Here is a 22,865-nt window from a genome sequence, read left to right on the forward strand (position 1 = left end):
TTAAGAAGTGGTTCAGTTTCTTCTGCATGTAGTTTTCTAGTTTTCCTAGCACCATTTATTGAAGAGACTACCTTTTTCTTATTTTATATTCTTGCCTCCTTTGTCATAGATTAATTGACCGTACAATCATGGGTTTATCTAAGGGGTCTCTATTGTGTTCCATTGATCTATGTGTCAGTTTTAGTGTCTGTATCACAGTGTTTTGATTATTATAGTTTTGTAATATATCTTGAATCCTAGAAGTGTGATATCTCCAGCTTTTTGGATCTTTTGAGATTCCATACAAATTTTAGTATTATTTGTTCTAGTTCCATGAAAAATGCTGTGGGTAGTTTGATAGGAATTGCATTGAATCTGTAGATTGCTTCGAGTAATATGGACATTTTAACACTATTATTATGACCCATGAGAATAGAATATGTTTCCATTTGTTTGTGTTATCTTTAAGTTTTTTCATTAATGTTTTGGAGTTTCCAGAGTCCAGGTCTTTTATCTTTTTGGTTAAATTTATTCCTAGCTATTTTATTCTTTCTGGTGTAATTTTAAATGGTGTTGTTTTCTTAATTTTTCTTTCTGCTACCTCATTATTAGTGTGTAGAAACACTACTGATTTCTAGGTATTAATTTTGTATCCTGTAACTTTACTGAATTCATTTATTACATATAGTCAGTTTTTTTTGGTATATTTAGGATTTTCTATGTCTCATGTCCTCATCAGTTTAACTTTTACCAATATGGATGCCTATTTCTTTTTCTTGTCTGATTGCTGTGGCTTAGACTTCTAGTACTATGTTGAATAAAAGTAGGGAGAGTGGACATCCTTGTCTTGTTCTTGATCTTAGAGGGAAAGCTCTCAGTTTCTCACTATTGAGTATGGTATTCACTTTGGGTTTTGTGTGTATGTGTGTGTATACATACATACTCTAGCCCCACTTTGTTGAGAGGTTGTTGGGTTTTTTTTATCATGAATATCATCTTGGGATGATCATATGATTTTTATACTTCATTTTGTTGATGCTGGTGTATCATAGTGGTTGATTTGTGGATATTGAATTATGCTTGCATTTCTGGAATAAATTCCACTTGATCCTTGAATGATCTTTTTAATGTATTGTTGTATGTGGTTTCCTAATATTTTGTTGAGGATTGTTGCATCTATATTCAGGAATATTGGCCTATTTTTTTTGTGTGTGTGTGTGGTATTTTTGTCTGGCTTTAGTATTAGGGTAATGCTGGCTTTGTAGAATATATTTGGAAGTTTTTCTTTTATTTTTTTTGGAACAGTTTGAGGAGAATAGGGATTAACTATTTTCTGAATGTTTGGTAGAATTCACCTGGGAATCCATCTAGTCCAAGACTTTAATTTTGGTGGTTTTTGATTAGCGATTCAATTCCTTTCCTTGTAATCAATTTCTTCAGATTTTCGGTTTGTTCCTGATTTAGTTTTAGAAGAGTGCATATTTCTAGAAATTTATCTATTTCATCTATCCGTTTCTGCTAGATTGTCCAATTTGTTGGCATATAAATTTTCATAGCAGTCTTTTTTTTTTATAGCAGTCTCTTATAATCGTTTTTATTTCTGTGGTTTTAGTTATTACTGCTGTCTTGTTTCTGATCTTATTTATTTAGGTCTTTTTTCTTGATGAGTCTGGCTAAAGGTTTATCAATTTTGTTTATCTTTTCAAAGAATCAGGTCTTGGTATCATTCATTTTTTTCCTAATGTGTTTTTTAGTTTCTGTGTCACTTATATCTGCTCTGATCTTTATTATTTCCTTTTTTTCTACTGACTTTGGGCCTCTCTTTTCTTTTTCTAATTCCTTTAGTTGTAAGGTTAGGTTATTTATTTGAGCTCTTCCTTTTTGAGGAAGGCCTACATCACTTTGTATTTTCCTCTTAGAAATGCTTTCACTGTGTTCCAAAGATTTTGGATCATTGTGTTTTCATTTTCATTTGTCTCAATATATTTTTTAAATTATTTCTTTGACTTCTTTTGGCCCATTAGTTGTTAGGATCATATTGTTTAGCCTCCATATGTTTGTGTTGTTTCCATATTTTTCCTTGTAATTAATTTCTAGTTTCATACCACTGTGATTAGAAAAGATGCATGGTATGATTTTGTTCTTCTTAAATTTATTGATGCTTGTTGTGTGGCTCAATATGTGATCTATTCTGGAGAGTTTTCCTTGTGCACTTGAAAAGAAAATAGTGTATTCCGTTTTATGTATTTTTAAAAGCTTATTTATTTATAATCTCTACACACATTGTGAGGCTCAGACTCATAACCCTAAGATCAAAAGTCACATGCTCTACTGACTGAGCCAGCCAGGTGCCCCTATTCTATTGATTTTATTTTTATTGTTACTTATTTTATTTTTAAAGATTTTATTTATTTATTTGATAGGAGGAAATGGGGAGAGAGAGAGAGAGCAAGCACAAGCAGGGGGAGAGGCAGAGGGAGAGGGAGAAGCAGGCTCCCCACTGAGCAGGGAGCTTGACATAGGGTTCGATCCTAGGACCCTGGTATCATGACCTGAGCTGAAGGCAGAAGCTTAACCAACTGAGCTACCCAGCTGCCCCTATTCTACTGTTTTTAGATGGAATGTTCTGTGTATATCTGTTATGTTCATCTGGTACTATATATCATTCAAAGACATTGTTTCTTTTGTTCATTTTCTGCCTGAATAATCTATCCATTGATGTAAGTGGTATGTTAAAGTGCTCTAATATTATTGTATTACCATCAGTTTTTCCTTTTATGCCCATTAATATTTGCTTTATGCATTTAGGTACTCCAGTGTTGAGTGTATAGATGTTTACAATTGTTCTATCTTCTTTTTGGATTGACCCCATTATCATTATGTAATGCCCGTCTTTGTCCAGTACAGTTTATTTTAAAGTCTGCTTTGTCTGAGATAAGTATTGCTTCCCTGCCTCTTTTTCCCCCGCTTCCATTTCCATGGTAAATGCATTGTCATCTTTTTGCTTTTGGTCCATATGTGTCTTTAGATCAGAGATGAGTCTCTTGTAAGCAGCACACAGATGGATCTTGTTTCTTTATCCATTCTGCCATCCTGTGTCTTTCGATTGGAGCATTAAGGCCCTTTATATTTAAAGTAATTATTGATAGGGGAGCCTGGGTGGCTCAGTTGGTTAAGCATTTGCCTTTGGCTCAGGTCATGGTCCTGGGGTCCTGGGATTGAGCCCCACACAGGCTCCCTGCTCAGCAGGGAGTCTGTGTCTCCCTGTCCCTTTGCCCCTCCTCCTGCTTGTGCTTGCTCTCTCTCTCTCTCTCAAATAAATAAATAAAATATTAAAAAAATAATTATTGATAGATACTGCCATTTTGTTGTTTTCTATTTGTTTTTTTGTAGTTCTTCTCTGTTCCTTCTCTTGCTCTCTTTCTTTGTGATTGATGAGTTTCTATGGTCTTATGTTTGGCTTTCTTTATTTTTTGTGTATCTATTATAGGTTTTAGGTTTGTGGTTACCATGAGATTCATGTATGACATCCTAAGTAAATAGCAGTCTACATCAATTTAGTGGTCATTTAAAATCAAACACATTCTTACTAAAAAAAAAAAAAAAAAAAAAAAAAAAAAAAAAAAAAACCGGAAAAGAAAAAATACCATTTCCTTTTCCTTATCTCCCCCTTTCTTTATTCCTGCCTTCATGTTTTATGTATATGTGACCATATTTTACAATTTTTCAAAAAAATATTTATTTGAGAGTGCATGTGAGAGTATGAATGCAGGAGAGGAAGAAGCAGAGCAGGGAGCCCAACATAGGGCTTCATCCCAGGACCCTGAGATCATGACCTGAGCTGAAGGCAAACATTTAACCCATTGAGCCACCCGGATGCCTCTACATCTTTTTTTTTTTAAGGTTTATTTATTCATTTGAGAGAGAAAGCACTCCCATGTGTTTGTGGGGGGAAGGGCAGAGGGAGAAGGAGAGAGAGAATCTTAGGCAGGCTCCATGCTGGGAACATGAAGCTTGATGTAGGTCTTAATCTCACAACCTTGAGATCAGGATCTGAGCCAAAATCAAGAGTCCAAGGCTTAACTGACTGAGCCACCCAGGTGTCCCACATCTCTTTATTCAAAATTGTATTATGTCTACTTATAGCCATTTCTTTTCTACTTAAAGAAGTCCCTTTAACTCTTCTCGTAAGACTCCTTTATCTTTTGTCTAGAAAATACTTTATTCTTCCTTCAAATTTAAATGATAACCTTGCCAGATAGAATATTCTTGGTTGTAGGTTTTTTTCCTTTCAGCACTGGCATGCCACTCCATTCTGGCCTGCATAGTTCCTGCTGAAAAATCAGCTGAGAATCTTATAGATTTTCCCTTGTAGGTAACTGTTTCTCTCTTAGCAAATAACTTTCATTCAACTGAAATTCAAAATCTGTTTGTCCATGTCCACATATTTGCAGGGGACTAATTCACTTAATTAATGAAGGCGATGTTTGTTGAATTCGTACCATGGATATGCCTAATATATTAGGCATTTTGGAGAATATAAGATCATTTTACTCAAGAAACTTATTTAACATGCTTATTATGAGTAGGAGAGGTGGCTGATGAATAAATGCTATAGTGTACTTTGAAGTGATAAGAAAATCAGATTATTTGAGCTCAGTGGATTTTACATTTTGTAACAGATTGCACAACAAGCACATGTTTTTTGTTCTCAAACAGGTTTCTGCATGTTTGTGCTGAGCTTGGTGAAGAAACATTATCGTCTACAGTTTTATATGGTTTGTATTAACCATAACTATATATAATAAAAACGCCTACCTTTATTTTTTCTTCTATAGTGAGAAGATCTAATCTGCTAGTTGATGTTTTGCCTAAATGTGAGGGGTATTTCAATTTTTGATGATTAGTAAATATAAAGGATTTAAGTTATACAATTTTTGAAGATTTAAAATTTTTAACTGGTTTCAAAGTTTCCTAAAAACTCAACTCTTTCTTTGAATATTTTCAAAGACTGTAAAATTAAAATCAAGTATTTGAAGTGTTTTTATAGTCTCCTGAATAGTTAGTAAGCCTGGAAAATATCTACCATATTTTTTTATGGAAAGTAACTATATTTGTTCTTAGCCTGCACATAAATAGAACAAAACATACATTTTCTTGCTAGCTATGGTTAGTCACACAGATAATTACATAATTCTTTTTGCCCTAAGGTATTTTATGCAGTGTATCATTGAACTGTGTTTAGTATCTTATGAAATTTATCACTGATGCAAACTGAGTATGATGAACTTTCTTATTTTCTTAAAAGATAGCTAATTAAAAGGTTGCAAAATGGAAAATATAGCATTTAGATCTGTGAATCCATGTATTAGTAAGGCTTGTTCTGGATTTGGGTATATTTCCTATTCTTTATGCTTTGCTTTTCTTCATTGAGACATTCTGCTGAGCATCATCACTGGGTAACTGTAGTATTTCTTACATTTCTAATTTCTAGGGATCCTGAGAGGAGAGTAAAATGATCCATGAAAATCTAGAAACCATCAAGACAAATTATAAATAATAGTATCTCCTATGAAAATATAAATGGTGCCTATTGGAAAAAAATCATTTAAGCATTTTGAAGCAACTGGAATAAAAAAAATTGGATCTTTTATGCAGATAAAAATAAAACAAAACAGCTAATATATTATTTGACAAAATTGGAATAGGTTAATTATGAATAAATCAAAAATTGTAAGAATTTTGAACGTTTCCTAAATTCTAGTCAAAATTATGAGACAAATATTTAGAAACATCAGATTTTTCATTCATATTGTACTCATGCTGGTGATGCGAAAAATTACTAAAGTGGCATCTCTTAGGCTAGATGGGCTTGATGAAATCCACAAGTTTGAAACTGAAGTTGAACGCCATCATTGAACAGTACTGTGAAGACAACTTTCAAGTATGAAAAGCTGGCATTTAAGAGTAATTGGTCCCTGCTGGTTTGAATTATTTGAAGTCATTAATAACTCTTTATGGGAAAAAGTTACCATAATGAACTCTGAAAGAATAGCTTTTAGCAATTTTAATGCAGAATGCAGCCAGAGTAAAATGTTCCTCTCTAAATGCTGTAACACCACCATAAATTTCTCATTATCATTTTAATCTAATGATTTGAGATTATTGTATATTTTGTATGCGTTTTTAAATCCAGTGGTGTTTCTCAGTATTTTGAGCATTCCATTTGTGTATAAATTAAGATTACTTTGTTAAATGTCTTCATGGTTTTAAGGTTCCAGTAGGCACCAAAATGAATATAATTTACTAACAGCATTTATTTTGTACAACCCTATCATACAAAATTTGACCAGAAATCATGCTAGAAATTTGTGTTTCAAAATTGCTATTGCTCCAGGGCTGCACTGATCAGTTGTATTCACTAATTGTTGTGTTGTTGGGCTATTAACAGTTCGCATGGACTCATGTCACTTTACTGATAACAGTTACTCAGTCACATCTTGTCATCCAAAATCTGTTTGAAGGCATGATATGGTAAGGGGACAGTATTATGCTGCTTTGTATTTATGTCCTAGCCTTTTTAAAGCTCTTTCCCTTGGACAGTGTCTTGTAGATTGCTACTAAAATGTACTCTTTGTTGTTGCTGCTCTATGTCACTAAAATATCTTACTGAGTTTTTCTTACTATTTGACAACTGAAGACAAATACTTTGTTAACCTGAAAACCCTTCTTTTTGGGGTTCCAAATAAAATCCAGGAAGTCCTTGTGAAAGCTCCAAAAATTAAGTATATTTTCAGGTGTTACTACACCTTAGTGTGGCTTTTTACAAAGCATACCCAGACTTTAAAAAGAATATATTATTTTTGTGGAATGCAAAAAGAACACAAAAGTTGGCTTGTCAGCAAAGAGTGTGCTGGCAATGTATTTTCTCTGGGTGAAAGTTGGGTAGGTTCTACACTGCCTTTATGTAGCAGTGGGTATCCAGATTTCAGATGGAGTTACTTGCTATGTAGCAGCGCCTTGCAGGTTCAGAAAGCATTTTTGTTAGTTTTAAAATTATAAAAATTATTAGTTAAAAATCAGAGTGAAGAAAAACAATTTAAGAAATCTGACATATTATACCCATATTCTTTCTAAACCCATTAATTAAAATCTCTTACAGTTGTTAGGTTTTATCAAGATAAAACCCCTCCTCACAGCTTCATGTTTTATTTTGTTTTTATACCAAGGTGTATGTACATAAAACAATCAGAATCATTTTAAGATTGTCTTCCATATGCAAACTTTCAATTGATATGGGGCAGTTACTGAAATTAGTAGGTTCTGTACAATTAGTAGGGTTTAATGTAACTATAGACTAAGGTAGAATTAAAATTCATAGTTATTCCTGAACAAGAAATTGTGCTAAGAGCTTGGTATAAATTTATGAAATTATATTGTGTCTAAACAAATGCCTTGTTTCCATTTTGAAATACTTCTTTCTTTTTTATTCTTTGTACTATTATAACGTATTCTTCACAAAACTGAAATTTGAAAGTCTATAGCTGTAGAAATAGATTGCTTAATATTAAAATTAAATTGATTAATATTTTCCTTAGGAATATTCTCCTGGCATGTTAGTTTATTTATAGATTTTGCTCTGCTGAATTGCATTAAGCAGATCTGGGCAATTTTACTTGATATACATCGTTTCTACTAATGTTTTGGCAAATGTTATGTTCTGGATGAAGCTGCAGTGTAATCCAAAGGGTTATTGCATTGGTTCATTATGAGTCATAACCTGTATAAACGTTTGCCACTTAATCATATGGACTTTTTTTCTGATTTTTTTTTTAAGGTTCCTTGTTCCAATATCAAGTGTTATTTGCAATGACATAACTGCTTACCTTTTTGGATTTTTTTTTGGGAGGACTCCATTAATTAAGGTAATGGAACAACATCACAAGCAGGTCATTACCATAACCTTAAAGATGAGCCACTGGAGAAAATTTCCAACAACTTGGTGCTGTCGCACATTTTATTTCTGAGGTGCTTTGATTTTGCTTAACTGTATTTAACAACTACAGTGTAGGGGCAGTGAGCCATATTTCCCAATGATTCCATCTAGAGCCTTCACGAGATACTCTGTTGGCTCCTCAAGAAGGACCTGGCTCCATCAGTTATCCTCCATCTTGTGAAGGCTCGATTCACCTTTCTGCTGGTGCCTTTCCATTAGCTACAGTGCATTTTTTCTTTCTTCCATTCTCCAGCAACCCTACAAACAAGCCTTTACTAGACTCTGTTCTCCCCTCAAGCCATCTCATCTGTCACCTCTTTTACCAAATTTTTTGAAAGTCTCTCTACACTTAACCATCTTCACATATTCATGTCTATTTGTAAACTTTACACCCAAACTCATTTAAAAAACAAAACAAAACCCTGAGGCCCTAAAATAAAATACTGATAATGCAGTAATAAGTAAATGTTAAGATAAGGGAAAGAGACACGAGCAGATTTTGTCGTTTTGCCTTAGATTTGGTTCTACTTACAGTCAGTGGAGGCAAAGAAAGAAGTAAGTTACACAATTCTCATTTTGGGGAAACTAAGTCCTTGTAGAAAAACAGAACTTTTACTAGAACTAATTACTTTTAAACAAACTTTTCATGTTGGGGCTTTAGATATGCTTCATTCCATTCATGTATTGGGCAAAATATTTAGTAATATTCCCACAAATATGTTAATTGGCTATTTTGATGTTACTCTATGAAGGCAGTTTGGAGAGACTGAGACAGCTGTACAGATACAAAACCTGTTTGATCAGAATGATGCAAGAGGAGCTTAAGTGTTTCCAGAGAAAAGCATGGGCTGCTTATACTTCAAAAAAAAAATCTTCCATAAATTGTTCCCCACATAGGAGTCCAGCATACAGCATTGGGCTGAGCTGTAGGGATACTGGCAAGCAAGCAAAGCAAATATATATATTTAACATTTCTAAAGCTGCTTCAGCATAAGAGAAGTGATTAAATATTCAAGGCATCTATACCAGATGAGAAGTTTTTGGCTTAGGAAGCCTTCAGAGAGGCTGTTATGGTTGTAGAAGAATGTTACTGTCTGATTTTTAACATAGATTTCTAGTGAATTTACCAGGCTACATTAGTTGTATAATATACCCATATGTAATTAAACAAGTTAACCCCTAAATCAGTTTGATATAGATCAATTTAATTGATAGGTTATCTTTTTTTTTTTTTTAAGATTTATTTGTTAGAATACAAGTTGTGGGGAGGGAAGGAATGAAAGGGAGAGAGAATCCCCAAGCAGACTTCCTTGCTGAGTGCAGAGCCTGACACAGGGCTCAGTCCCAGGACCCTGAGATCATGAACTATGCCAAAGTCAAGAGTGAGCTGTCCAACTGACTGAGCCACCCAGGCTACTGATAAGTCACCTTTAAAATAATCAACAGGCACTTTTTAATTTGATTCAGCTCCTACTCCATGACAGTAATATTGAATTATCCTAGGAAATAGTGTATATCAGTCTCTTCTCTGTGGCAGAATTGTTCTCAGATTTGTCAAGAAACTGTATCAACACTTTTAGCTTTGGACTTTATGAACATCATTAGGACAAGAGGTCTATAAAGAGATCAGGTAGGTTAGCCTGTCACCTGTTTCTGTCTGCAGAAACTTCTGTCTGATATTTATGTGGCTTCTGTCCCCACCCATCCACTGAAAGGATCCTCACAGAGGTCATCCATGATCTCCTGAAGACCAGATCCCTGTTTATCAGGCCTTACCTACAGGGCACCTCAGGCAGTTAGTGCTGTCCATTCCCAAATCTTTCCCTCCTGCCCCTGCATCACTGATTTCCAAACTTTCCTCCAGATTTCTCTGCCTGAATGCCCCATTGACTGAGAAACAATAGCCGGAATCTGAAACAGTATCTATTCTTAGAAGCACAACATGTTCCTTTCTTCATGGAGACAGACATAGATTGTGACCAAAGGGAGAAGGATATGTGAATACTTGTGGAGCAAATACTGTATCTGGAGTGTTTTGCCATTTCAGAAAGAGGTCTGTTGTATGCATGGCATTTTTGGGAACATATGAAAATCTGGTGCGCTGCAATGTCTGTGTTTTGTTATACTCATTCTATTTTTTGTCAGTAGTAGGTCAATACAGACCATATGTACTTGGAATGAGTACGCCTCATCCTTATTGCGAGAACTACACTATTGTGGGGGTTTATGTAAGCATAAAAGTCATGGGACGATGATTTCAATCTAGAGATTATAGTTCTTTGAGAGAGAAAAAATAAGTGGAAGTTATATAGAAACAAACATAAATTCACAGTATTTCAATTGTTTGAGGGTCTAATATGTTAGATATTATTAAAGAAATTTGCACAAATAAATTAGGATCATGGAATGAAGGAAAAAGGGTTGCAAAGCCATTCCAATAAGCAAAATGTAAGGAGAGATGTATAAGGTATTGTGGGACTTCATTGAAGAGAGTTTGCATATGTATTTGTGTGTTTTGTGAATGCAGTAACTCTTTTTAATTTATTTGGCTTTTTTTTTAGCTGTCTCCTAAAAAGACTTGGGAAGGATTCATTGGCGGTTTCTTTTCCACAGTTGTATTTGGATTCGTTGTGAGTTTTACTGAAGTTTTTATTTTATTTATATTTTGAAAAATGATGGGAAGTTTATTAGGATATTCTAAACCAAAAAACTGAACCACAAAATGCTAATAATGTATTTATTGAAACCCACTAAACAGAACCAATTCTGTACCCCAGTAGCTTTGATGTGGCCTCTTATCAGAATTACCTGGGGATCTTACACAAAATCTATGTTCCAGCCTCCTCCCAAGTCAGTTAATTCCCCCGGTTGATTCTAATATATACCCAGGCTCGGGACCACTGTTGTGCTGTTGTGCTTTGGTAGTTTCTAATAGCTATTCTGCCTTAAGGGGGACACAGGTGTTTGGACAAGTAGTGGCTTTGAGTGAAGTATAGAAGACAAATGATGTTGAAGAACTCTGCCTCCTTAATGAGTGCCGGCTAATTGGCTTTTTGGATGCTACTGTGAGCGCCAACTTACAGGAAAAGTTTGTTAAAAATAGTGGACATTTACTTTTAGCCATGCATAATGGGTATTGTTAATGTTTTAAAAATTAGTGTACAGGGATCCCTGGGTGGCGCAGCGGTTTAGCACCTGCCTTTGGCCCAGGGCGCGATCCTGGGGACCCAGGAATCGAATCCCACGTCGGGCTCCCGGTGCATGGAGCCTGCTTCTCCCTCTGCCTGTGTCTCTGCCTCTCTCTCTGTGTGTGTGACTATCATAAATAAATGAAAATTAAAAAAAAAGAAATTAAAAAAAAATTAGTGTACAGTTATGAAATTTAGGTTTTTATTTAAAGAGTTTTTGTGAGAATCAAAGGACAATAAAGTGGCTGGATATAAGATGAGTATACAAAAAAATGACTGTTAGGAAGTTTAATTTTTGGAGCCTAATGAAAAAAGATGGATAGATATTTTATATATATATATATTTTTTTTTAATTCAATGTTTCATGGACTCTTACTTTGTTATTCAGGCTGCCTACATGTTATCCAAATACCAATACTTTGTCTGCCCAGTGGAATACCGAAGTGATGTAAACTCCTTTGTTACAGAATGTGAACCCTCAGAACTTTTCCAGCTTCAGAGTTATTCACTTCCTCCCTTTCTAAAGGCAGTGTTGAGACGGGTAAGATAAACATAGTTGAGGATCTTGTATCCCAAAGATAAAGGCTCATTTAAAAATAGGACTAAAGCTTTTTACAAGAAATCAGTTTTTATAGAATCTTTAACTCTATGATACAGAAGTGGTATCACTGTCTACTTAGCATCAATAATGTTTTCTATCCCCTTGTGATTCCCCTTTCTTGAACATAAAATGAATATTACTATCACAAACCACTTGTCTATTAGGAATTTACTTACCTAATGATTTGAATGATTACTGATAGTAATTTATCTTATATTTGTTTTGAAAACATTTTTCAGGATTCCTTAGGTTTCTACAATCAAATGGGTTACAGTGAGCTTCACTTGTAACTGGTAGGAACTGACTCAATTTGAAGCTTAAGTAAAATTCAGTAGCTCAAGGATTCCTTGATTTTTAGGGGACCCTTACTAGTGCAGAAAGCTCTGGCTTCTAAAAAAACGTTTCCCTTTGAGAAGCACACTGTTGTCATTTAAAGGCAGTTGCTGAGGTCTCTCACTGAAGAATGTTGACATGCTGCCCAATAGAACCCTGCTGATCTGTGCCATCAGGAGTGGTGGGTGCTTGGTTAAAGTAAGGATCAAACAGCTCTGTGTGTGTGTGTGTGTGTGTGTGTGTGTGTTGTGTATGTGTGCGTATCTGAAATATTTTAAACTAAAGTCCATAATTTCTGAGGAGCATGTTGACCAACAAATTATTTCTCTCCTTGAGTGCATAATACATTGAATCCAAGAATTTTTTCCAATGTCCTAGCCATCTAACCTGCTACAAAACTTTTTGATGATATCAATCTTTGATGAGGGACAAGGCCTTTGCTTTGAGAACAGATCCAGAGATTGGTGTTCTGAATGATCTTTTTTAAGCCATACCTATTTATGCACTGTCTACAATTTGTAGTTTCAGTTTATTTAAAGTGGAGCAAGAACCAAGAATTTACAAAATAATTTGCCTGCAGAATTCTTCTGTTTTTATTATCTCCTCCCTGAATCTTTTATGACTGTCTTGCTGATGCTCAATTTGGTGGTCTTTTTAAAATCAACTTAATGACAAACTTTTCCCTCATTTTGTCATATAAAAGTGAAATAAAATACAAAATTAAAATATATAAAGTTCTACTGGTAAGAAATAAAGTCAGAAATTAACCGATTCTTAGTAATCCTACAACTCAAGTGTTGTAGAAGTTTCTAGATGAACTTGAGTATCCTGTCAACTGCAAGATTTCACTGTGCCAGGTGCTGTCAGTATGCTTAGAGAGGGAATGGAGAGTGCTGGCTATGTAGAGGTTGGAAATGAGAGCTTACACATACTTTTTTCTCCCATGATCCTGAAAATTTATGAAGTTAACAAAAATGTGGTATAATGATTTGACTTAATATTTATACCATTTTTAGTTTAGGTGGCATGCTCAGATATAATTTTAATGCACTTAAAACCCTTTTTCTTTATTTTCTCTTTAGGAAACAGTGAGCTTGTATCCTTTCCAGATACATAGCATTGCTCTTTCAACATTTGCATCTTTGATTGGTCCTTTTGGAGGCTTCTTTGCCAGTGGATTCAAAAGAGCTTTTAAAATCAAGGTGTGTGTTTAGAATCTGTTACATTATTAGAGAATATCATTAGGGAATGTGATATAGTTGTAATTTGTTTCTCTCTTGGTCTCCCACTTTAAGTCTATGGGCAAAAACTTATACGTACTATTTGTTTTAGCCTCACAGAAATGCTTCCTGGCTAATTTGAGTGTATTCGATCTTGTAAATTTTGGTCATGCTACGTTAATACGTTTCAAAGTGTTATGTCAGCCTCATTTATAGAAATGGCATGTGTCACTTAATGTTGGGACAAACACGAATCTTGGTCCTCAAGTGCTCATCTAAAAATCCAGCTATGAATAAGTTTATGTGTTGTGCCATAGTCTCATTTGAAGAGACAAGCAGAAGAGCGTTTGGATATAATCATCCATTCTTACTAGATCTGGGGCCAGTTAATTATTTCTGTAAAGGGAGAAATCATACATTTATTAATCATATTGCAACTACTCAACTCTAAACTCTGCCTCTGTAGTGCAGAAGCCCTGTGGGCAATATGTCAATGAATGGACATGACTGGGTTTTAATAAAATTTTCTGTACTAAAAGAGTCAGTGGGTGAAACGTGGATTATGGGACATAGTTTGCTGATCCCTGTTCCAGATACTTAAAATTATCCCTATATTTAATTTAATTTGGATTCTCACATATATTTGCCCTATTATCTCAGCTATCCTCACATGCCTTCACTAAGACTGAATGTTATGCCATTGGGAGAGTGGCTGCTGAAGGTGGGGTGGACAGAGCAGGCCTCTCTGGAGGAGGTGCCATTTGAGCAGGGGTCTGAGAAAGAAAGGAGAATGAGTCCTGTAGAGAAATCTAAAGAAGAGAGTTCCAGCCAGTGCAAAGGAGAGGAGGAACTTAGCTTGTTTGAAGGGGAGTGAGAACAGTGTGGCTGCAGTAGAGAGTAGGTGATCAGAGTGCAGAAATTGGTGGGGACAGATTACACAGGGCCACAGAAGCCAGAGAAATAGAAAAACTAACTCAGTGAGTGCTTAAAATGGGGATGATAGTGTATTAGGTGGAATGCAGTATGCGGAAGTGTATAGGATACTGTCTCTGTTCTTCAGATGCTCACCACCTACTAGGGGAGATAACACATGTCCACAGCGAACCACAGCAAGAGCTGTGCATGAAAAGTGTCCTGAAAAGGCCTCAAAGAGCAGAACGGCATTGAGTTACTGTGGCCCTCTTATTCCTTCAGATAGTAGGGAAGAGAAGGAAGAAAATGTGTTGGCAAAAAGTAGAGAATTTTTCAGTAATTGTTTTAAAACAGGAAAATGTTACATTTACAATGGTATTTTCTTTAGTGGTCTCTGATGCAAGGTTTCTTTTTGAGTGATGAGATTATTTGGCATGTCTAAAGTAAGGCATAATAGCTGTTGGATTTAGATGTTTTTAGGTCATCTGAGTAAACTCAGAAGAGAATCTTTCATTTCCATATCCTTAGCACTCAGACATGTGGATATATCTATAGAGTCCATTCAAGAGACTTATTAACCATTCCGTCAGTTTGGCCATTTAATGGACTAATGTGTCCCAGATCTGTTTTGATTTTCTTTTTACCCCAATGCTTAAAGGATACTTATTATAGTAGCAAAATATTTACTTCAGAGTAGAAACTACTAGGATAAACACGAGTTAGAACTAGTTGTACATTGATCAACAACACTAAAAACTCCTCAAATAATTTCTGCTTACACAGAAAAGTAAGCTACAGTATTAGATTAATAGCCGATAGCACTTTTGATTTAGAAAAAGCTTTATTAAGTAAAAAAAGTTAGTGCTAGATTTAATTAATAATCAGTACTACTTGAATGCTATTGGTCAATTCGGGAATCATTCTAATGTGTGTACATATTTGAAAGATGTGGTTTTAACTTGTGAGACATGTTCTAGTAGTTAGTGAAAAAATCCCGTAGTAAAGTTATTTCCCTTAGAGCCCCATGATGCCAAAGAGGCATTTGCAGGTAGGAGTTTAATAGCAGGTGATTTTTTGAAAATTTGCTCATATGTTTGTTTGTTTGTTTCTGAAGGATTTTGCAAACACCATTCCTGGACATGGCGGGATAATGGACAGATTTGATTGTCAGTATTTGATGGCGACTTTTGTGCATGTGTACATCACAAGTTTTATAAGGTACTTTTAGATCTTTTACAAAAGGTTTTATTAGATGATTCCTTTGAGTTCTCATTTCCATAGGCATTAATTTGAACTAGTTACTTTTCCTGTCAATGGTAATTTATGATATAAAAAGGGAATGGTGGCCCCCGGAGTTTGTGTCACATTATAGCCCTGAGAGGTATGATTAAGAAGAAACAATTAAATCATAATTATTTTGTACACATTTGAACAACTTAAATAGTATATGTCCTGATCTTTAATAGGACCAAGGTAAAATCTGGGTAATGTGGATGGATTGAAACATCAGATTTTTCATTTTCAGTGGTATTACAATGATAGTGAACACAAAGTAAAAAGATCCAGTCCACCAGTTATTGCTGAGTGCCTGTGATGTGCTGGGGAATGTTCTAGGCATGGATGTAGCAAAGGACCAAACAAAAGCCCTGCCCTCAGAGCTTACATTCTTAATGGGGAGTTGGAGAGAGAAGGGGCAGAAATAGAAAACAAACCTAGTTTGTTAGGAGGTGGTAAGTGTCAGAGAAGAATAAAGCAAGTCAGGAGATTATGGTTGTATGAGGGATGAAGAGGTGGGGTGAGTGGAGGGGGTGTTGCTTTTTTATATAGGGTGGCTTATTCTTGTTGTTAAACCTTAAGCTTTTGGATCTGCCCTAAAATGTTAGTTTGGAGTGTGAAAGCAAACCTCAACGACCACACATTAACTATTTTCCATGGTCTCTACTAAGTGCTTGACCACAGAAAATATGTATTTCCTTCATAAAGTATTTGGAATGAAACTCATATTTGTAGACCCCTAAACACATATTTTAAATATATACCCAGAGGAGTGTAGGAATTTTGAATTAATTTTTGTTTTTCTTGAGCAGTCTTGTTAGGAGTTTATTTCACTAATCTTGTCAAAGAATCAAATTCTGGCTTTGTTAACTTTCTGTTTCATTGATGTCCACTTGCATCTTTCGTTCCTTCATCTTTCTTTAGACGCGATTTGCTGTTGCTTTTTGAGTTTCTTGAGATAAAGCTTAGATTTTGATCATCAGCCTTCTTGTCTAATAGATTCATCTAATAGAGACATCCCTCTTAAGTACTACCTTATTCTCATCTTACATGTTATGTTTGCCTTTTCATTATCAGTTAAAAATATTTCCTCATTTCCAGTTTGGTATCTTCTTTAACATATGGATTATTTAGATGTGTATTGATTGCTTTCCAAACAAATGCAGATTTTCTTATTCTCTTTCCTTTATTGACTTTTGCCTTCATTCCACTGTGGTCAGAAAACATACTCTTTATTATTTCAGTTTTTAATATATATGGAGACTTGTTTTGTGCCCCCGCATATTATCTGTTCAGGTATATGTTCATATACCCATGGAACAAAGTGTGCTTTCTGCCGGTTAGGGATGTAAGGTTGACTGATTGTTTGCTTTGTTTTATCCATTTTTTCATTATTTCAGGAAGAGAGCTTTGTCAAAATCCCCCACCATGATTGGTTATTTTATTTTATTTTATTTTATTTTATTTTATTTATTTATTTATTTTATTTTATTTATTTTATTTTATTTATTTTATTTTTGAGAGAGAGAGAGAGAGCAAGCACACATGAAAGCACACAAGAAGGGAGGGGCAGAGGGAGAGAAAGAATCCCAAGCAGGTTCCACACCCAGTGAGAAGCCCAATGCAGGCCAACCTCGCAACCCGTGAGATCATGACCTGAGCTGAAATCAAGAGTTGAATGCTCAACCAACTGAACCACCCAGGTGCCCCTCTCTCACTGTGATTGTAAATTTATCTATTCTTAGTCTGCCAGTTTTTGCTTTATGTATTTTGAGGTGGTTTTAGGTGCATGCAAATTTAGAGTGTCATATCTCCCTATTGACTTGCTCCTAATGTCATTAAATGACATCCATCTTGATATATTACTTGCTCAAAGCCTGTCTTTTTGGATATTAGAAGAATGGCATCAGCCTTCTTTTGGTGTTTATATAGTGTTGTTAGTATTTATATAATGTTTCTTTGTTGATCCTTTTATTTTTAGCATTTCTTTATCCTTTTTGTCCTCTAACAAGCATGTACCTTGGTTTTAGTTTTTTTTATTTTTTTATTTTTTTGGTAACCCAGATGATCACCTTTTTTTTTTTAAAAAAAAAAAAAAGATTTTATTTATTTATTTGAGATACAGCAAGAGAGAGCACAGTTTTGGGGAGAGGCAGAGAGAGAGGGAGAAGCAGGCTCTCCACTGAGCAGGGAGCCTGTCACGGGGCTCAGTCCCGGGACCCTGAGATCATGACCTGAGCTAAAAGCAGATGCTTAACCAACTGAGCCACTCAGGCATACCCAACCTTTGTTTTTTTTAAATTGGAGTGTTTAATCTATTTATATGATTCATTTACCGATATATCTGAGTATTAGTCATTAATGCTTAAAATCCTTGGAACTCTGTTTTCAGATGGTGGCAGCTTTTAGGGCATTAACTCACATTTTTTTTATCCAGCAATTCTCTCAGCAGAGGAAAGTCATGCTGAGCCATGCTGTCCACCATTTGAAAGCAAATATTTAGACTATTAGAAATACAGGGCTAGTGCCAGGGTGCATCTAGCTGGGAGCACCTGCTGACATAATTTTGCATTTAGCTGAACTTGCTATAGTACTCTTCCTTTTCCCTGTGGGTCCCTACTCTGGGTTTGTTATGAAGTTGCTGAATCTCTTGAAGACATGGAAGACAAGCTATGCCCTGACTTAAATAGATATTGGCTGTGAGAGACATATGGCCACACTTTTGGCAAATGAGTTGAGCCACGTGCAAGAAGGGCTAATCTGTGCTATTGTGAAATTTTGTTTTGGGGGGTGCAGTTTTTTAAATAATGCTTTTGTTGTGATATCCCTATATAGCAGACATTCCTTTTGTTGCTGGGTTTTTTATTTCCTGGAATTCCATTTGAACTGAACAAGTTCAGTTCAAAGTTGTGATTTGTAGATCATAAATTTAGTTACCCTGTGTAAATGTCTTTCTCAGAATTAGGTGCCATTCTCCATATATCATTTATGTCTTGCTTTTTTCCATTGGATTTTACTAATCTCTCTTTATAAAAAGTTAACCATAATCTCTTTTTCTCATTCAAATAGGCTGTAGAAATTGCAGAGAACAATACGTATACACTAAAATCTGAATTAGGTTCATTCTGAATTTGAGAAAATAGCCCTCTAGAAGATCCCACATGTGTAAACGGCCTGAATTCTAGAGTCCTGGGGATGGAAAGTTAGGAACCCCTGACTGTCAAAGTGTCAGAGCAGGGAAAGGGTAAGAGTCCTGGTTAGGACCTTTCCTGAGTCCCAGTGCAGCATTGAAGGGTGGGAAGAGGAGGTCTGGAGCAGGGATGCTGGGGGAGCTGCGGAGGAGCCCCCCTCCCCCCCACCCACGCTGGCCATTGAGATGTCCCTTAGAGAGGAAGGGGAGCTCACCACATCACTGCCTTGTGGCTTCAGTTCTGCCTGGCCTCGTTGCCTCACTACTGGGCCTGCAAGGGGCAGGCTGCCTGCCTCCTCCTCCTCCCATCAGCTAGAAAGGAGGAGGATGTTTCCTATATTGGGGTTCACCTAAGACTTTTTTTTTGGACAAATCTGTAGGCCCTGAGTAGGGGCTCCAGTGCTAGATCAGCACCTTTGTGTCCTCTTCCCTTGAACGTTGGTAATACCCAGGGGCATTTCTTGGAGTTTCTTTGAAGCTAAAAACTTAAAGTATATTTTCATGTTCTCTTTTGGCTTATCTCCATCAACCAGGATTTTTGCTCCTTCCCTTACAGGTTAATTTTTGTGTCTTGTCCTGTCTCCACCTTAACTCAGGTTGTTCTTTGAGAAGCTTTGTAGAACTTAGATTTGCACCCCCTAGATTGCCTTGTGTTGTTCCTGGGGTTTGTGTTTGTGCATTCTTCCCAAATCTAGACCATATGCCTCTCAGTGCAGAATATTTCTGGGTCTTTTTCTCCCTCTGACATTAATGTTGGGCACTAAAGTGAGCTGATCAAGTAAAGATTGTTACTCTACACTTAAGTGTATGGTTTACTTTCAATTGGGGGAATATGCTTCCCTTAGCTCTCTTAAAATAGCATGAACTTGGCCTTTTCTGCTTTGTTATCAGGGGTCCAAATCCCAGCAAAGTGCTACAGCAGCTGTTGGTGCTTCAACCAGAACAGCAGTTGAATATTTATAAAACCCTGAAGACTCATCTGATTGAGAAAGGAATCCTACAGCCCACCTTGAAGGTATAGCTGGATCCAGAAAGGGGAGGACTGACAATAAGGAATTCTACAGAAAAGCACTGGCAGATAAAATTTTGTGATTGTACAGAAAACTGGTTGAAAATGCAATAGATTGAAGTTTTACAGACACAAATGTTCCTTCTCGAAATTACTGTGAATATTTAGCACTTACTTGATCTTAGTTATGAAATAAGTAGCAAATTATCAGCAAAAGATCCTGTACTTTTTCTAAAGTGTATTTTCTGATGTTAACTTCCTTCCCCTGACTTGGTAGGTTTCATAATGTAAAAAGACTTGTATTTTAAAGAGTCAAACAGAAAAAGAGTAAATTGAGGATGTCTTAAGATCAGATCTGGCATTGTGCCCTTTGCACAAATATTTACTTTTGTACTTGGAGCTGCTCTTGATTTTAACAAAATGTTTTATGTGAGGCACAATAGGATGTTAGTTCTCCTGCACTTCCTCCTCTTAGTCTGAAGTCCTTTCTGAAGGGCTAAGTTGGATCCAAAAAAAAAAAAAAAAAAAAAACTTGTTCAATTTTCAAAGAAGTAAGTAATTATTTGCCTGGGAAAAACATTCCACTTTTAGGTAGGTTCAAAAAGAGCAGACATCAAACTCTAATCCTGATAAAATTGTTTGGAAAAACATGACACTAGCAAAAAAAATTTTCAAGAGAAACAAAGGAGAATTCTGCTATGAAGAACATAATGTACACATCCTCCACAGATTATCTCCACAGATGACGACAGTTCAGAAGGCAGCGTAAGACAATGGTGTGGGACCCGGGCCACCTCTTGGTCGAATTCTCTCCTTTTCCTTTTTTCCCAGTTAGCCGGTTTCTATCAGTTCTGTGGCCTCAAGCACATAAGATCAATATATAGGGTAGCGAGTAGGGGTGGTGGCTGAAGCAGAGCAGGGGGTGCTTCGCTGAGCAAGAGTGGCCCGTCCCCGGATGAGGCTCTGCATGCCTGTGTCCTGGGGGCCTTCCTGCCAGTGCCCTGGGGGCTGCCCCTGTGCCACCCACAGGACACCCACCTGGGGAGAAGAGATTCAAGCCGGGACTAACTCCATGGTAACAGTTCATCCTTGCTCCGTTCCTCTTTCACATCATGTCATTAAATCTGAGGACATCAGCTGATGATTTTTTTCTTCCAAGAATGAAAATCAAGCAGAAGTGACTCTCATCAAGAACAAAAAGCACACTAATGCCAAACCTTTCCTTTGTTGGACAGGACACTGTAACCGGATAAGAAATTTATTCTCATCAGTGAATGTAAATAAGCTGTAGTTGCTGTGTGCCCTCTACAACCGTATTTATTGTAGTGAACAGGTGGCACTAAACCTTCAGAAAATTGCCTAGTGCTCCTTGGCTCTTCAGAGAGGAGAAATTGATATATTTCAAAGAATGTTTTGCTAATGAGAAGAGTAAATATTTTTGTTTAAATCAGAAACAAATTCCAGTTATTTTATATTTCCGTTCTATACGTGAAATAAAAGATCACAGATCTGCCTGAGATCCATGGATCTAAATCTAACTAGCAGCTTCATCATGCGCACTACATGATTCGTAGAGATAGTTGAACTCAATACCAGGAGTCTGCTTTCTTGGTTTGGCATGCACACAGTCAGTTCGTCTGCACTGGATGTGTTCAGTCAGCGTTATTTCAGACCATCCGTCCCGTAAAAACGTAGAATTGGCACTGGAAATGTTATTGCAGGAGGGAATTATTCCTCTTAAAGTCAGGCTACCTACAGGTTTAATTTGCAGCATCTCTCACTTATATTTGCCGCATTAAAAGCTCCAAATGTTACCATAAAAGAATTTAGATTAGCAGAGGATAAAAAATAAAATGGAAAACCTGTCACAAGAACTTACAATAAAAACTTGGGTGATTTATACAGTAAGAACTGCATGGAGATACACGGTTCCCTCCCCAATTTTTCTTTAAAGTAATTGGTGAGGCACTGCAATACAGAATTACAAGAAAGCATTACTGAATACGTGTATTATAAAATCAATAATATTATAAACAAAATATGAAGCTAGAAATATTTGGGGTCACAGTAAATAGCTTTCCTCAAATATACTTTTAGAGGTGGGTGTACATTATTCTGTATGTAAAAAAGTAAATTCTTAATTTTAACAGAGCTCTAACGATTGACTTTTTAGTGTACTTTTATAGCATGTATATTAAAATAGAATATATTTTAGCAAAAGATTGCCATGAAACCCTGATTTCGATCATTTTTATATTTGCACTGTGAAGAGAGCTTAAATTCCAGAGTGGGAATGTGGTGGCAGAAAAATAAAAGACTGGGGACTTCCTTCACAGTAATGGCTAATTCCAAATTTGCTATTTTTGGAGGTACTCGTACTAATTGCTTGACTTTTTAACCTGTGGGATGCAAATGTTTCCTCAGTGCTTTTCCCTTTGTGGTGGTTACATACACATTTACTGTCTGTGAATAAAAAGACCACACTTTTTGCTTTATTTATAATGTCTCTTCCTTGGTACTTTGGTTTGAACAAAGACTATCACCTTGTTCAGTGAAAAAACAAGTAGGAACAGTGGACATGTACTGTATATGGGTGGGAGATAGCTTATTATTTGCATCAATAAGTTCTCTGAATCTTTTACTGAAATTGAGATAGGAAAATAAAATGGAAACAAATCACATTTTGACTTTGTTGTGCTATTTTCTCTTTGGAGAAGAATCATTCGTTCTAGCTAGTGTTTACAAAATGACCACGAATGTGTCAGCATTGCATATTGTGTATATTCCACCGTCGACATCTGCAGCGACATCTTCAGGGCTGGGATACATAGTTCTGTGTTTGTTGAAAGGTGATGTCCTCTTAATAGAAAGAGTACTTCATTTTTATATTTTCCACAGTTTATAATTACACATTTAGTTTTGTGGATCTCTGATCTGGGCCCCAGTAGAGCTTTAAGCTGATGGGTGCTGAATGGCATTGGTTTGGTTATTCCCTGCCCACCCCAGTTTTCATTTTGCATGACTCTAAAATGGATGCCACCATTCCTAGTTCTTAGGGTTGTTTTAAGGATTACGTAAAAAATTCGTACAAATGTACCATGATTTGTGTCCAGCATAGAGGAATCTGATGAGTAATCTTTTGTTACCTTCCTTCTTCCTGT

General features: G+C 36.1%; 1 protein-coding gene across 1 annotated transcript in view; it reads left to right on the plus strand.

Moving 5' to 3' along the window:
• Positions 1-22,385, plus strand: part of CDS1 (CDP-diacylglycerol synthase 1) — a 67,552-nt gene extending 45,167 nt beyond the window's left edge. Inside the window, exons 6-13 of the mRNA XM_025425721.3 lie at positions 4,699-4,757; positions 6,431-6,513; positions 7,817-7,904; positions 10,537-10,605; positions 11,553-11,705; positions 13,181-13,300; positions 15,345-15,448; positions 19,587-22,385. Of these exons, the coding sequence (XP_025281506.1) occupies positions 4,699-4,757; positions 6,431-6,513; positions 7,817-7,904; positions 10,537-10,605; positions 11,553-11,705; positions 13,181-13,300; positions 15,345-15,448; positions 19,587-19,716 (806 nt within the window). The 3' untranslated portion in view covers positions 19,717-22,385. The remainder of the gene's footprint in view (positions 1-4,698; positions 4,758-6,430; positions 6,514-7,816; positions 7,905-10,536; positions 10,606-11,552; positions 11,706-13,180; positions 13,301-15,344; positions 15,449-19,586) is intronic.
• The last annotated feature ends 480 nt before the right edge of the window (positions 22,386-22,865 follow it).

Source organism: Canis lupus, chromosome 32, assembly GCF_003254725.2.
Source record: "Canis lupus dingo isolate Sandy chromosome 32, ASM325472v2, whole genome shotgun sequence".
NCBI classification, from domain to species: domain Eukaryota; kingdom Metazoa; phylum Chordata; class Mammalia; order Carnivora; family Canidae; genus Canis; species Canis lupus.